General features: G+C 42.7%; 1 protein-coding gene across 4 annotated transcripts in view; it reads left to right on the forward strand.

Moving 5' to 3' along the window:
- Positions 1 to 17082, forward strand: part of ADAMTSL3 (ADAMTS like 3) — a 194071-nt gene that overhangs the window by 166289 nt on the left and 10700 nt on the right. For all 4 annotated transcript variants that reach the window (XM_032232505.1, XM_032232504.1, XM_032232506.1 and 1 more), the window contains 3 exons: positions 6635 to 7709; positions 12519 to 12637; positions 13529 to 13657. In XM_032232505.1, coding sequence (XP_032088396.1) covers positions 6635 to 7709; positions 12519 to 12637; positions 13529 to 13657 — 1323 coding nt within the window. The remainder of the gene's footprint in view (positions 1 to 6634; positions 7710 to 12518; positions 12638 to 13528; positions 13658 to 17082) is intronic.

Below are 17082 nucleotides of genomic sequence, written 5' to 3' on the forward strand. Positions count from 1 at the left end.
ATTGAAAAGACAGTGCCATATCAATATAACAATTACAAATAAAGCAACGCTAGAAAACAAAAAATTAAAAATTAATAATAGATCTTAGCACACAATCTAGTGACTATTACAGTAATATAATAACAGTAACAATAGCAGTAATTATAGTAGCATAACCAAAAGGAGTAGAGAAAAAAAAGCTTTAACTAAGTTTCTATTTACATTAGCCTATTTACAATTTTTCATTTACTGTATTCATATTTTAATGCATCTTTATTTTCCATACTAACAATTCTTAACCTTTGTAAATTTTTATTCCCTCTCGTTTGTGCCTCTTACTTCTATCCATTCGTAAAATTCATTCCATGTCTGATAATATTTCCAGTCTTCCTTATGTTTAATGTTTAAGGTTAATCTATCCATTTCGGCACAATCCCAAATTTTCCTAATTATGTCCTCATCCGATGGGGTATTTAGCGTATATAACTCTTGCGGTATATGTAACACTAAGTATATATCACATCTTTCCAATAATATACCTAAGAGGAATGTTTCTGGTTTGAATTCAATATGTTGTTCAGTTATCATTTCCAACCAATTATGATTTTTTCCCCCAGTAATTCCTTGCTTTCCTACATGACCACCACATGTAGTAATAGGTTCCTGGGAAAACAATTCTTAACATGTTGCCCACAGCATACGAAAGATGAACAACTAACCCCATCTCTATTTGCCCCAATTCCCTCTAGATCGGCTTTAATTTGACTGGCTCTTTTTACCTTCAGTGAAAGGCTAACTCAAGAGACAAATTACATTTAAAAAAATAATAATAAATCAGCAATTTCACAGTTAGGATTTTCCCCTTGCCTTTCTTTAAAAGCAGTTCTGGGAGGGCGGCCATTTTGATTTGCGGGTTTTTCCAGGTCGCTTTTTCTATTTCGAGAAATGCAGTCCGCCATTTTTACTTTGACCAATTCTTCTGCTCTAAAAACTATAGGCCAAAGGCATCAGGGGTGGGCTTCAAAAAATTCAGCAATGGGTTCTCTGCCCAGTTGCTGGGTGGGCTTGGATGTGGTGGGCGTGGTGGATGTGGCCTAATCAGCCTCCTGCACCACAGCGGGAGGTTCCGGAGGCTTTACTCGAGCCCCTGGGAGGGTGAAAACTGCCCTGCATTTACCTCACATCCAAAACAGACTGTGTGGAGACTCCTGGGAGAGCCAGGTGGGCTGGGAGGAGTGGAGTGAACCAGGGTGAGACAGCCAGAGGTAGAATTTGGAGGTTCTTCGAACCGAACATAACGTTAGCTATGGGTTCCCCTGAACCCGGGCGAACCTGTAGCAACCCATCCTTGAAAGGCAGGTGTGTTGCTTCTCTGTCTTGCTCAATAAAAATCGGACAAAAAAGCTTCTTCGCTTTTAAGAGCCAAGGTGGCGAAGTGGTTAAATGCAGCACTGCAGGCTACTTCAGCTGACTGCAGTTCTGCAGTTCGGCTGTTCAAATCTCACCAGCTCAGGGTTGACTCAGCCTTCCATCCTTCCGAGGTGGGTAAAATGAGGACCCGGATTGTTGTTGGGGGTAATATGCTGACTCTGTAAACCGCTTAGAGAGGGCTGAAAGCCCTATGAAGCGGTATATAAGTCTAACTGCTATTGCTATTTCTCAGTTAGGGTTATATTAAGGAAAAATGTTCTTACTGTCAGGAAATTTATCCTTAGTTGTAGGATGCTTCTCTCCTTGATTAGTTTCCATCCGTTGCTTCTTATTCTGTCTTCTGGTGCTTTGGAGAACAGCTTGACTCCCTCTTCTTTGTGGCAGCCCCTGAGACTACCTGCTATTCAGATTGCCTGAAGGTAACGAGAGGTTATCTGGGATTAGATTAAATAAAGATATTGGCACAAGTGTCAAGAGGTCACAGTGTTTTGACTGTAAACATGCAGTAGCGATCAGCATTTGACAGCCAACCACATAGTCTATCCCATAATAATTAGTTTACCCAATCAGAGGACATATTTCTTATCCCCATTTTGTACCGTTAACAAATAGGCTGTTGCCAAGTTGAAATTAAAGTAACTCTAGTACACCATTTAAAAGTAAATCAAAGCATGACAAATCATGTTAGACCAGGTCAGCTCATAATAATATACAGTCATCACTATGGATTCTTGTAAAGATCAATCAGGACCTTGGATAGCCTCCAGTGGATTTAGCTGGTGAGTGGTACAAAGATAATTGTTTCAGCAGGAGTAGAATCATCTGAAGCCATAACGAAAAGGTAGGCATGGCCTCGCCTTCAGGTTTCCTTACCCAGCTAGAACCTGACTGCAATTCTTAAGGATTCCATGTCACATCTGAAGAACAAGAAACCAGAACCTGAGGATGATAAGCTATGTCCTCAGCCCAGGAAAATAGAAAAGACAAAGAAAAGAGAGGTTATTCTTCCGAAACACCTCCATAACTTCTATTGTTATACTGTTGTGAGCTACTAAAAGGTGGAGCAGTAGTTAGAGTGCAGTACTTCAGGCTATTTTTGCTGACTGCCGGCAATTTGGCAGTTCAAATCTCACCAGGCTCAAGGTTGGCTCAACCTTCCATCCTTCTGAGAGGTGGGTAAAACGAGGACACAGATTGTTGGGGAAAATACGCTGACTCTGTAAACCGCTTAGAGAGGGCTGGGAAGAACTGTGAAGCAGTATGTAACTGCTATTGTGACTGTTGGGATCAGCTGCTGTGATATAACAAGCTTTTTACTTTGTTTTTGACTGAATCTAGTACCTGTATAATACATATCAGGATCAACAATAGATTTCAGTTCCCTAACTTCATGTAGTTTAACTTGGCTACTAGGCTTCTGTCAGATGCTTGCTTCACTTAATAATCAAGAAAGGAACCATTTAACTCCATTTTGCAGAATTAAGAGTACTTTTACTGATTATAAGTAAATAGAAGCTAAGCAAAGCTGGATCTGAGCAAAAGCGCGCGAAAGCATTAGATATCAATACATGACCCATTCCCCTCCCCCTGGTAACCCCAGTCCATAGTCCAATCCAATATCTCCACAGCTGTCAGGTGGGAGACATCTTCAAAAAGCATCATCAGGTTGGTATGCCGGACAGTTGGCCTTGGCGGGAAACTCCCCTCCTTGCCACATGCGCAGACGATGGTGAGAACAACTCCCAATTAACAATCCTCCTGTACAGATTATTTCCCTCACCCAAATACCATACCATCCCTCCCCGTTTCAATGGCGGCCGAAAAGCAAGCAGCAAAACAGAGGCTGACAGCTTCTACCTAGCAATAGCAATAGCACTTAGACTTATATACCACTTCACAGTGCCTTACTGTCTTCTCTAAGCAATTTACAGAGTCAGCCTATTGCCCACAACAATCTGGGTCCTCATTTTACTGACCTCAGAAGAAGGATGGAAGGCTGAGTCAACCTTGAGCTGGTGAGACTCAAACTACCAAACTCCTGGCAGCCAGCAGTCAGCAGGATTTTCTTGCAATACTGCATTCTAACCACTGCGCCACCGCAGCTCTATACTTGGCTGAAGTCTCTCAGATACATATATGACAAAGAACAATTAGAGAAGAACTTTTATTGCAGTCTAGAATGAAGCCACATTCTATGGTAATTTGCCTTCTCTCAGCCCAAGTTCCTTCTTGTATCCACATTTGTTTGAAGTCATTGATTCTTCCACCTTGCCAACTTTTGACACACACTCCTTGCCCTGTGCTTCGTGATCGTGGAGTTGTGTGGTTGTTGATATAGCTGACATCTCTGGCCTGAGAGGTGCCTGAGAAGTGCTTCTTTCTCACACCTTGCACATTATTCGTGCACCCTCTATATTTTGAGTCTCTGCACATGGAAATGAGAAGCATATCTATTCTTCATTAAAAAGTGGGTCTTGTATGGACTGGAATATAAAAAAGCTGCCTACTTGGTTGGGGAAAAAGAACTTGTGTATGTGTGTGTATATATAATGCAGGAACTGGCTATAGTTAGTCTAGAGAAAAGAAGGACATAATAGCAGTCGTGTCCCAAACAAAGGCTGCCCCAAAGAAGAGGGGGTCAACTTATTTTCCAAAGCACCAGAAGGCAAGACAAGAAAAAGTGGATGGAAACTAATCAAGGAGAGAAGCAACTTGGAATTAAGGTTCCTTAGAGTGAGGACAATTAGCCAGTGGAACATCCGATCTTCAGAAGTTGTGGGTGCTTCAACACTGGAGGTTTTTAAGAAGAGACTGGACAGTCAGTTGTCTGAAATAATATAGTGTCTCCTGCTTGAGCAGAGGGTTGGATTAGAAGACCTCCAAGATCCCTTTCAACTCTATTCTGATTGATTGATTGAGTGATTGATTGATTGAGTGAGTGAGTGATTTTAAACAGGGTTTGAGCTTATAGCAATTTGTAGAATTTAAACAGTAAGACAAATTTCAACTGAGCTTTATCAGGCAGAAGATCTGGTTCAAAAATAAGAGTAAGTGTTTGCTATCAATAGTTTGAAAATCTGAACACCGACCCTATGTTGCAATATTAGTTTGGCAGGAAACATAAGAGTCCCAATGGAAGCATTTATTTGGTTTTAATGACTATGGCTGGGTGCTTCCCTTCATTCCTCAACATTGTATTTAAAAACAATCCATCCAACAAAATACGAGTTGAAATAATTATTGAAAAACCTTCTTTTTGAGACTTTATTGCCTGGCGTACATGCCAAGATCCTGAGGTTCAAAAAAAATATTTTAAACGAAGCTCCGTGGACTTACAGGAATGTCCTTGGCTGAGTATTTCACGAAATATTTCTGAGCTGCATATATATCTGAATTTATTTAATTATGGATATTTGTATGGCAGCGTGTCCAATCAGCAGATTGTTTGGTGGAGAGTGATGTTAAAGAAACCTTGTCAAGTCCTGTTGTATGTTATGAGGAATATAATCCCAAAAAGCAACAAAAAAAAGAATATTTATTCTGATGGTTCAGAAACATGTTTTGAAAAGGGAAGGAGGCCTAAAGAAACTGTCATATAAGATCAGTTTCTAGATGGTTTATATTAAACATTGCCTACAGCCAAGATACACAATGAGCAGAATCAAGTTTCAGCTATCATTGGCTGGTTCAAGCTCCAGTTGTAGGGTGCAGCTCACTCCTGAGTGTTCTCTACCCATATATAGGGAGGCTGGTCTAGAACACTTGTTCATGGTTTCCAGGGGTGGGTTTCAAGAATTTTGAGCACCCGGTTGTCGGCCTGGTTGCTGGGTGGGTGTGGCCATGGTGGGTGTGGCCTATTCAACCTCCTGCACCATGGTGTGTGTGTGTGTGGTTTTTTTTGCCTTCCCCAGGCTCTGGAGGCTTTCCCCGAACCTCTGGGATGGGAAATATGGCCTCCCCCAGGCTCCGGAGGCCCACCAGAGGCCGGAAACGAGCCCGTTTCCACACTTCCCAGAAGTCTGGGAGGTCCATTTTTCACCCTCCCAGAGCCTCTGCTCAGGCATTCATAATGGGCCATGTGGAGACTTCTGGGAGGGGAGAAGAGGGTTGGGCGTGGCCAGCCAGTCCTTGCAATTACCGGTTCAGCGAACCAAATGTAAAACTAGCATCCGGTTCACCCGAACCAGTCCGAACTGGCTGAATCCCACCCCCTAATGGTATCCTAATTTTCACAAAGACAGTTATTAAGAAAATACATGTTTCATCATGCTCCTGTATGCAACCCTCTTTCTCTCTTCGGTTGTAGAAGTTGGCGTACTGTAGATTAACTCTTAATTTACAGCAGGTAATCCTTAACTTACAACAGTTCGTTAAGTTTAGTGATCGTTCAAAGTTAACAACGGCACTGAAAAACATGTGACCATTTTTCACAGTTATGACCTTTGCAGCATCCCCGTGATCATGTGATCAAAAACCCAGCTACTTGGGAACTGGTTCATATTTATGAGAAGCATTGCGGTGCCCCAAGGACAAGCAAAGTCAGTGGGGAAGCCAGATTTGCTTCACAGCCAGGTTACTAACTTATCAGCTGCAGCGATTCACTTAACAACTATGGTAAGAAAGGTCATAAAATGGGGCAAAATTCACCTAGCAAATGCCTTGCTTAACAACAGCAATTTTGGGCTCAATTCTAGTCGTAGGCCGAGGATTACATGTATTAGGATTCTTTCCAGCCAAATTACCACTTCATTGATGCATTGCTCGCTGTAAAGTCTAATTGACCTTCCCAATAACAATTTGAGATTAGAATATTAGCATCCCAAGCTCAGCTCTCTAGAATCTATCCAGATAAAAGTCAGTCTGAAACACTTCTAGGTAAACAGTTTTTAAAGAAGAATAAATGATATGGTGAAAATAGTAATAGCAATAGTTCTTAGACTTATATACTGCTTCACAGTGCTTTACAGCCCTCTCTAAGCAGTTTACAGAGTCAGCATATTTTCCCCCTACAACCTGGCTCCTCATTTTACCCACCTTGGAAGGATGGAAGGCTGAGTCAATCTTGAACCTGGTGAGATTTGAACAGCCAAATTGCAGGCAGCTGGCAGTCAGCAGAAGCAGCATGCAGTACTGCACTCTAACCACTGCGCCACCGCGGCTCATGCAAAATGCAAAACAATGATGAAAACATATACCTGTTCTCAATATACTTTTGCAATTTCAGGTCTGAAAGAAGAAAAGAAATCCAGACTTTTTGACAAACCACAGATACTCAGCATCCATAAAGTCTATATTCAGACAAGGCAAGAGAAACGCATTAATTTCACAGTTGGAAGCCGAGCTTATTTACTTCCCAAAACATCTGTCATCGTCAGGTGCCCTGTTCGGAGATTCCAGAAGACGCTTATCCAGTGGGAGAAAGATGGGCAGCCACTCCAGATTTCCAAACGTCTTGGCGTCACCAAATCAGGGTCTCTCAAGATCAGTAACCTTGAAACTTCGGATATCGGAGTGTATAAGTGTGTTGCCGGATCTGCCCAGGAGATCTTTGTTCTTAAGCTCATTGGCACAAGCAACAGGCTCCTGGAACCTGCCACCAGCAGAAAAGAGGCAGGTGAGACCACAGACCACAACGAATCCAACAGCTTCGGAGCGAAATGGCACCAGATAAATGAGATGTGGCAGTTGTGGAGCCAGAAAAGTCAACAATATCTGCGCGACGAACAAGTGAACGACCAGCCTGCCTTGGAAAACCTGAAAACGCAGAGGAGGAGTTCCGAAGAAGGACACAATGCTCACGAATTCACCACTCAGCAACTCAACACTGTAGCTTTACCTAATGCGTACAGTATGGATACGGACCATTTTGATGGGCTGATAAAAAATTTGAGCCACCTTATCGAAGCTGGAGAAATTAGCAATGATTTGGCTTCCCAGTTTGTCTATCAACTGATTGCTGAGTTAGCGAAACCATCTCCGTCTGCTCACGAAAAGCAGAAAGAATCTGAAAACGAGAAGTTCCCCGCCAGGAAATTTGACAAATCCCAAAGAGTGACGGATAATCTCAGCACAAAAACTGCAGGCACACCAGTAGCGAGAAACTCAAAAGGAGCTATTATTGTCAAGCCGCAGGAAGGGCCACAGGTTTACTCAAATGACACTGTAACTCTGCAATTTGAAGGTACTTTTCTTTTAACCAAGAATGTCAGCACGATAAATTTGCTCTGTGCAACTGCCGGAGTTAGCAATCTTAAATATACTTGGACCAAAGATGGAATGCCATTGAAGCCTGTTGAGAAGTAAGTAACATTAAATATTTCAGCCATTCTGTGCTCACCTAAATGATTTTTATTATATCACATAATATGTGATTATATTGTAGACATAACAGGATCTTTGTGAAAAATCCTTTTTAAATAGTAAGCTTTACATTTTGCCTTTAAGCTTCAAGACCTTTAACGCAATCTTAGGAGCCATCTTAAACTCCCATATTATGTCTTGCATTGATTTTTTTTCTCCTTCAGGATGCTTAGTTACTGACAGAATTGATTTTCCCTTTACGTTTCCTCTTATTGGGGAGGCACGGTGGCTCAGTGGTTAAGACGCTGGGCTTCTTAGCCAAAAAGCCAGCAATGCCGGTTTGAGACCCAAGCGCTACACGACGGGGTGAGCTCCTGTCCTCATCCCGGATCCTGCCAACCTAGCAGTTTGAAAGCATGCAAATGCGAGTAGATAAAGAGGTACCACTTTGGTGGGAAGGTAACAGCCCTCTGTGAGGTCATGATGGCCACATGACTGTGGAAATGTCTTCAAACAGTGCTGGGTCAATAGTCTTGAAACAGAGGTGAACATTACCCCCTATAGTGGCAATGACTAGCGGAATAAAATCCGCAGGGATTCCTTTACCATTCCCCCCCACCTCTCCTCTTATTATAAAATTCCATTTTGTCTTTCTGGCTTTCTTTTAGCCCTTCTCTAAACCCGTATTTCAACTGAATACCACCCATGTCTCACTAATAAATCAAAGACAAATATTTTGGACACTGAATATTGAACAGGTCAAGTTGACTTTATTGCAGCATTCCCAGATGTTTTCTAGTAATTAGTGGCCTACTAAATATGTGGCATGCAGTGTTTTCTGGCTGGTTTAAAAGGCATAAGGGTATATTTAAGATAAGGCTCATGAAGATATTACGGGCTTATATTTACACTTGAGTGCTGATGAACATACCAAATAAGCAGTGGTGGGTTTCAAAAATTGTTCAAACCTACTCTGTGGGTGTGGCCTTCTTTGTGGGAGTGGCTTGCCGCCCATGTGACTGGATGGGAGTGGCTTGCCACCCATGTGACCGGATATGAAGATGCCGACGACACTTGTCAGAACCACCTTAAATTACCTCACCCACAGCACTGGCATGCATAAGAATATGATGTAAACTTGTTTTTTAAAAGGCATCTTTGGTTTGCGTTAAAACAACTTCAACACACGCAATGTTCTGATTGCTCCACAAATGCAGTAGTCATCCTTACCTTTCACAGAGGCACTGAGTTTTATAAATAGGAGCATGATAGTGTAGAATAATCATATCCAAGGACCAGGGGTGGGTTTCAAAAAATTTTGGAACCTCTTCTGTAGGTGTGGCCTGCTTTCTGGGTCCACTGGTGGAACCTCTTCTAACCGGTTGGGTAGATTTGACGAACCGATTCTACCGAATAGGTGCAAACTGGTAGGAACCCACCTCTGCAGATAAGCCACATCAGTCTTACAAGCAAGTATCTCTGTGTCCCACTTGGAAAGCTTACTCCCAATTGTTGTGGGATTGATTAATTTGACATATTGTTTATTTAGCACTCACTGTTGTGAATCCTTTGTTTATATACGAGAGTCTCTAAGCTGACAGTGGCTGATTTCAAAGGTGTTTGGATGGGCAAATCACGAAGACATTCCAGTGGTACAGCATAGATTGGGAAATCAGCGTAGCATTTTCAAAGAAATCACTAACAAGCCATTTCAGCATTCTCGCTAAAACAACAACAGAACAGAGAGAAGTCCATGTTACCACCAGACATCAAAGTTGAGACTAACAATAGGAAAATAACTGACTTTGAAAGTCCGCAGAAACCTAAAGCCTTCTGCCAGCTTAGACTACATGTTGTTGTTAGTTGCACAGTCATGTCTGACCCATAGCGACCCCCAACGTTCCTCCAGGCCTTCCTGTCTTCTACCATCCTCTGGAGTCCATTTAAGCTCATGCCGACTGTTTCCGTGACTCCATCCAACCACTTCATTCTCTGCTGTCCCCTTCTTCTTTTGCCCTCAATCTTTCCCAGCATGAGGCTCTTCTCCAGTGAGTCCCTCCTTCTCATCAGGTAGCCAAAGTATTTGTGTTTCATCTTCAGGATCTGGCCTTCTAAAGAGGAGACAGGGTTGATCTCTTCTAGGACTGACCAGTTAGATGGCCTTGCAGTCCAAGGGACTCGCAGGAGTCTTCCCCAGCACCAGAGTTCAAAGGCCTCAATTCTTTGGCGCTCAGCCTTTCTCATGGTGCAACTTTCACAGCCATCCATTGCAACTGGGAAAATCATCGCCTTGACTACAGTATATGCACATCTGTTGGCAGGGTGATGTCTCTGCATGTACACGTTGAATCATACAATTAAAAACCAAAAGGGCAGATGAAGAATCGATGCCAAAATGAAAAGGCTAAGGCAAGCTAGGTTTTGGGCGAGATCAGGAGCTTCTGGTGCAGAACTGTTTTCTGAAAACCTGGCCAGGTGGCACACTGTACACAGCTGCAGTAAGGCCAGAGGACACACAACATCAAAGCAACAATCAAGACATGTAGATTCATGCTGATTCTCAGGCAAACTTTTCCTTAAATGAACACAATGAACGTGCCTCTTGTTTGAGGAGCAAATTTCTTAACAAAGTCCGTGTTTGGTCTTGTATATTTTTTCCCCCTGATGATCCGGGACAACTGCAATAATGATGTGGAGACAGAAGGGTGTATTCGTTACAGTGGTTCAGACACCCAAAGGTGCTTTTTCAGGAGGCAACTGGACTTTCTTGTTTTTTTTTTTACTTTTGAAGATGTTTCGCTTCTCATCCAAGGAGCTTCTTCAGCTCTGACAGGATAGTGGGGGATAGAAGGATTTATATTCCTTGCAGGCAGGTAGTCATTTGCATCCTTTTAGAGCAAGGGGTGTCAAACTCGATTCCATTGAGGGCTACATCTGGGTTGTATTTGACAAGGTGGGGTTGAGGCGTGGCCAGGGTGGGTGTGGCCAGTGCAATATCACTTGTGTTGGGGGGGGCACTTGTGGTAGCCCAAGTGATCTGCCAGTGAAAATGGACTCCTGAGATCCATTTTGGCTGTGACAGCCTCCTGCAACCCACTGCCAGTGAAAACAGAGCTTCTGATGCAGCCCTCCCGAGTTCCATTTTCATTGACAGAGGCACTGTGGGCCAGTTCTTCATTGCTTCCAGAACAGCCCCGTGGGCCAGATCTAAGCACTGCTTATACAATACCATACAATAGCAGAGTTGGAAGAGACCTTGGAGGTCTTCTAGTCCAAACCCCTACCTAGGCAGGAAACCCCTACCATTTCAGACAAATGGCTATCCAACATCTTCTTAAAAACCTCCAGTGTTGGAGCATTTACAACTTCTGGAGGCAAGCTGTTCCACTGATTAATTTTTCTAACTGTCAGGAAATTTATCCTCAGTTCTAAGTTGCTTCTCTCCTTGATTAGTTTTCACCCATTGCTTCTTGTCCTGCCTTCTGGTGCTTTGGAGAATAGTTTGACTCCCTCTTCTTTGTGGCAGCCCCTGAGATACTGGAACACTTCTATCCTGTCTCCCCTAGTCCTTCTTTTCATTAAACTAGACATACCCAGTTCCTGCAATTGTTCTTCATATGTTTTAGCCTCCAGTCCCCTAATCCTCTTTGTTGCTCTTCTCTGCACTCTTTCTAGAGTCTCCACATCTTTTATACATTGTGGTGACCAAAACTGAATGCCGTATTCCAAGTGTGGAATACTCTTGGGCCAGATCTGTTCCCCCAGGCGTTGAGTTTGACACAGCTGTTTAGAGGGGCATAAATTACCAACTGTCTGCCAGGAATATAAATCCTTCCATGCCCCACTATTCTGTCAGAGCTGAAGAAGCTTCTTGGATGAGAGGCGAAACCTCTTCAAAGAAAAAAAGAAAAACAAGGAAGTCCAGTTGCCTCCTGAAAAAGCACCTGTGGGAGAACCATAACCTGGATGACTGAGAATCTCTACCGACTTTTAGCTGCTCCAACAGTTTGTGGAGAACAGTTTAGGCCCGTGATGGCGAACCTATGGCAGATGTGCCAGAGGTGGCATGCAGAGCCCTCTCTGTGGGCACGTGCACCATCGCCAGCTGCTCTTCTGATTTCCAGCTGGTCTTCACAGGCATTGCAGCACTGGGAAACATCCCCAAACAGCTTGTTTTCAGGCCATTTTTCGGGCTGTTTTCACGATGTTTTTGGCCCCCCAAAAAGGACTGAAAACAGCCCAAAAAACCAGCCTGAAAAATGGCAAAAAAACAACAACAGGCATGCATGCGCCAGCCAGCTGGTCTTCGGTTTTCCAGTGCTCCGCCATGTGCTCATGCACACACATTCCAGCTTGTGCACTCGATGCCAAAAAGGTTCACCGTCACTGGTTTAGGTAATCCTTGCCTTCATTCATTTAGTGACTGCTTGAAGTTACAACGGCGCTGGAAAAAGTGACTTTTGACCGTTTCCAGGATCCCCACGATCATGTGATCAAAACTCAGATGCTTGGCCACTGGTTCATATTCATGACCGTTGTGGTGTCCCCAGGTGATGCGATCTCCTTTTGCCACCTCCTGACCACCAAAGTCAATGCGGAAGCCAGAATCACTTAACAACAGGTTTTCTCACTTATCAAATGCAGAGATTCACTTAACAACTGTGGCAAGAAAGGTCGTAAAATGGACCAAACTTCACTTAACAAATGTCTTGCTTAACCACATAAAATTTGGGCTCAATTGTGGTTGTGAGTCAAGGACAATCTATTCCCTCCTGTTGATTAAATCTTATCCTTTAAACGTTTTGCAGGGTGACTTTCGAAGCCAATGGCAAAGTCCAGATTTTGAACCCCACTGAGAACGAAATGGGGGTGTATCGTTGCACAGTGGACAATGAACATTTTCAAGACATGGCACTGTCTTACGCAGGTAATTTACTTGGTGGTGCAACTTGCAAGTTAGCTATTGATCATCAATCATCGCTCAATAAGACAAAGACCCTCCTGCCCTGTGTCCGAATTGGTTTGGTGTTTTCAATTTCTGTGAAATACTAACTTGCAGAACTGTAGAGAAATTATTACTATTCGTAAAAGGAAAATGGGAAAATAACTCTTGGGAAAGGTTTTTAAACCCTCATTTTCGCATTAAATGAAAAGTGGGAGGATTTGCACACAACATTCCTCCCCCCCCCAAAAAAAAATCTGTAAACATTCCTTTCTGAAGTTCGATAGTTACCATAATTTAGTTTAGTTTAGTTTGGTTTATTTTATTTTATTGTCATCACACATTGTACAACAAAATTAAATGCCGTCTTCACTGTACATTATAACTGTGAAAATAAAACCACAAACACACACATTCTTCACATTCTATATAATTGAATTGAAAACCTGATATTGCATTAATACACCGTGTAATTCAATATAGTTACTGCCCTGGGATAGAAATTCTTTTTCAGCCTATTTGTCCTTGTTTTTATTAACCTGTACCACCTGCCAGATGGTAATAGTTCAAAAAAAAGGGGGGGTGCCCAGGGTGAGATGGATCTTTAAGAATGTTTTGAGCTTTCTTAAGGCAGCGGGAGCTATAAAGCTCTTCCAGAGTGGGGAGAGGGCAACCCATGATCCTCTGGGCAATGACTTTGACCCTCTGGAGCGCTGTCCTGTCTGCCACGTGCAATTGGCAAACCAGACATGGGTGCAGTAAGTTAAAATACTCTCTAGGGTGCAGCGATAGAAGGTCACCAGCAGTTTTGCATTCAGTTGTTCAGAAGGCGAAATCCTGGGACTCATTCCTCTTCCCGCTGATTCTCCCTTGCAGAAGCTCCAGCTATACTGTCATCTGAAAGAAATATTGTCAGTTTTCAGCTTCGGAATCTGTCTGTCCCTGTGGGAGGTACAATCCTAGCCAGAATGGGGACCAATATTCTGCTGGAATGTCCTGTCAAAGGTAAGGCAAAGCGAACTGTTGGAAAGTTGTGGGTGCTCTTATCACTGGAGGTTCTCCAAGAAGAGACTGGACAGTCATTTGGCTGGAATGGTGTAGGTTCTCCTGCTTGGACAAGTGGTTGGACGAGAAGTTCCTCCAAGGTCTCTTCCAACCTTATTGTTCTATTTTACTTTATCCCTTTTTCACATATCACCTCCCATTCCGGGCCAGAATTGACAAGTAGTCCATCATACCTTTTGGGCAGCCCGTGAAAGTCAAAAGAATGTGCTGAAGTCTAAAGAATTGAATGGGAGAACATCAGAGGTGGGTTCCTACCAGTTTGGACCAGTTCGGCCGAATAGGTAGTAACTTGGCCAGACACGTGACTGTACCTCTATCCTGGGTGCCACCATCTTTATTTTCTCTTCTGCACATGCGCAGAACAATCTTCATTGAAAAAAAATGTAATTCCCCCCCCTTTTTTTAATGCATGCCAGTCCCAGAGAGGTTTCTGAGATGGTCCATTTTTCGCAAAAACGGAGGCGTTTTTGCCTTCCCCCAGCCCCTAGAAGCACTCTGCAGGCTTCAGCAGGGCTGGGGGAAGGGGCAAATGCCCCTGTTTTTGTGAAAAACAGGCCGTGAGGCTTGGTGAGGGAGGGGGGTCATGTGACTGAGTGTGCATGAGTGATGTCAAATTGGCCACGCCCACTCAGTACATGCCCCCCATCTAGCCACGCCCATCAAACCGGTAGTAAAAAAAATTGAAACCCACCCCTGGAGAACATGCATTTTTATGATGCCTCTTCTATTTACAACATGCTGAATTTAAGGAGCAGTGGTGGGTTTCAAAAATTTTTGGAACCTACTCTGTGGGTGTGGCCTCCTTTGTGGGAGTGGCTTGCCGGCCATGTGACCTGGTGGGAGTGGCTTGCCGGCCATGTGTTCCATGTGTGTTCTCTCTCTCTCTCTCTCTCTCTCTCTCTGTCTCTCTCTCTCTCTCTCTCTCTCTCTCTCTCTCGGTCCTTTTGTCTCTCTGTCCCTTTTTTCTTTTTTTCTTTCATCTCTCTCTCTCTCTTTCTTTCTTTCTTTTTTCTTTTTTTATTTATTTATTTCTTCCTTTCTTTCTCTTTCTCTCTCTCTCTGTGCCAGTCTGTCTGTCTCTGTATGCGTGTGTTTGTGTGTGTGGCAGTGGTGGGTTTCAAAAATCTTTGGAACCTCTTCTGTAGATGTGGCCTGCTTTCCGGGTCCACTGGTGGAACCTCTTCTAACCGGTTTGGTAGATTTGACGAACTGGTTCTACCAAATAGGTGCGAACTGGTAGGAACCCACCTCTGTTAAGGAGCTGCAGAGAAGTGCCATGTGCCAACCCAGGAGCCATTTTCCATTGGAATCCTGAACATCACAGTTAGCTGCACACCCTCCAATCGCAAAGTGGCCTTTGGAGTGTAAATCCACAGCAGTGCACACAGCCCTCTAAACTGGTACATGTGAAGACCTCCAAGAACTTCATACAAGAACAGGTGTCCTTGGCTTGAAAAAGGGCGCATACAGTTTTGTGAAGAGCCCAGAAGCACATTTGGTGATGTCAGATGGGGAGTTATCCTCCCCAAAGATTGGGAGAACCAGGATGCAGGCAACTCTAGAATAGAATTAATTTGAGGCATAAGACATGGATAGGCAATGTTTTCATTCTTATGGATTGCCCAGTTAGAGTTGGGGCAGTGATGCCTACACAGTTATTTACAAAAGAGGCTTTGGTGAATAAAATGCACTTTTACAGTAATCTCAAGGTATTCCGCAACACTCGTGAGCAAAATCACAATGAATAAAAAAGAGAAAGCAACAGGCATTTCTCCTCCTTCCTAGTTATCCTTTGCATCTGCTTCTATTGGTTTAATGACCTTACTAAGCAAACATACTTTTCCCCCCAGCTGAATACTTTGCCACCAACAATGGCATATGATATATTTTGAAATGCATAAGTTGATCATTCAAGTTCTTTCTGTTTGTTTGTTTCTGTGAACTTGAAGACTTCACAATAAAATACAGAGATTCAAGGCAAACAAGCCTGCAATACAATTTCACTGTTAAGTTTGTGGAACATGGCTGCCATCCTGTGTGTGTTTATCTGGGGGCAAGGCCTTGTTTTGATTTGTACGTGGTTGTACTGCAGCGGAAAACATTTATAGAAATGCTATTATTCCTTCCAAATGTAGGAGAGACATACAGACTGTAATCAGAAATTAAAAGAGGTTTTTGTTAAGGAAAGTCCTAAACTGACTTACAGCCAATTGTTTTTATTTTACGACTATATCACACATGTAATTTATTGCATTTTTTAAAAAAAAGGTGATCCTAAAACCAGAAGATTGCATTGACATAACTAAACTAGATAATTATTGAAAACTGAGGTCTTTATCAGGGCTACCTAAACTTTCAAAATAATTTAGAATAAGTGCTTCGGACTGCTTGCAGGCACAATACCTTTCTGCTCTTCATTAAAGCAACCTCTCTGTTTGAAGTTCTCTAGGAATCTGTGGAAAAAAATTAGGTGCTTTAAAACACATATACATATATACACACACACACACACACACACACACACATTAGCAAAAATTGCTAATAATTGCCTTTATTTATTTATCAGCAAAAATACAACACAAATGTACAAAAGGCAACAGTAAAAATATTGGGTTTCTGTCGTGATGGACTCTTGTGACGAGCCGATTGACAGATATGGAAGCACTTAGCTTCCTCCCATAATTGGGGCATACCAGGGGTTGTGACACTAAATATATACCTTCCTCCCTGGCTTCAGCTGATAAGGAGGAGAGCCTGTGGCTTAATGGCTAAGACGTCTGCCTACGATATAATATAGCACAGGCTCGAATCCCAGTAAGGGTATGGCTAGCTGATGAGAGCTAAATAGCTTGAAATAGATCTATACTAGTCTCCCTTTATTTATTTATCAGCAAAAATACAACACACACACAACACACACACACAACGCACACACACAACACACACACACACACACACACAAATATATATATATATATATATATATATATATATATATATATATATATATATATATATATATATATATATATATATCTCATGGTGGCTCAGTGCCTAAGACACTGAACTTGTCAATCAGAAAGGTTGGCAGTTTGGTGGTTTGAATCCCTAGTGACACGTTACGGAGCGAGTTCCCATTATTTGTCCCAGCTTCTGCCAACGTAGCAGTTCGAAAACATGTAAAAAATGCAAGTAGAAAAATAAGGGCCAGCTTTGGTGGTAAGGTAATAGCGTTCCGTGCACTTTTGACGTTTAGTCATGCCGGCCACATGATGGTGTGTGTCTCTCTGTGTGTGTATGTATGTATGTATATAATCCATGTTGTAACAGGCATAGTCCACCATCTACTGGTGAAAGAAGATGAC

This window comes from Thamnophis elegans, chromosome 16 (assembly GCF_009769535.1).
Source record: "Thamnophis elegans isolate rThaEle1 chromosome 16, rThaEle1.pri, whole genome shotgun sequence".
NCBI lineage: Eukaryota > Metazoa > Chordata > Lepidosauria > Squamata > Colubridae > Thamnophis > Thamnophis elegans.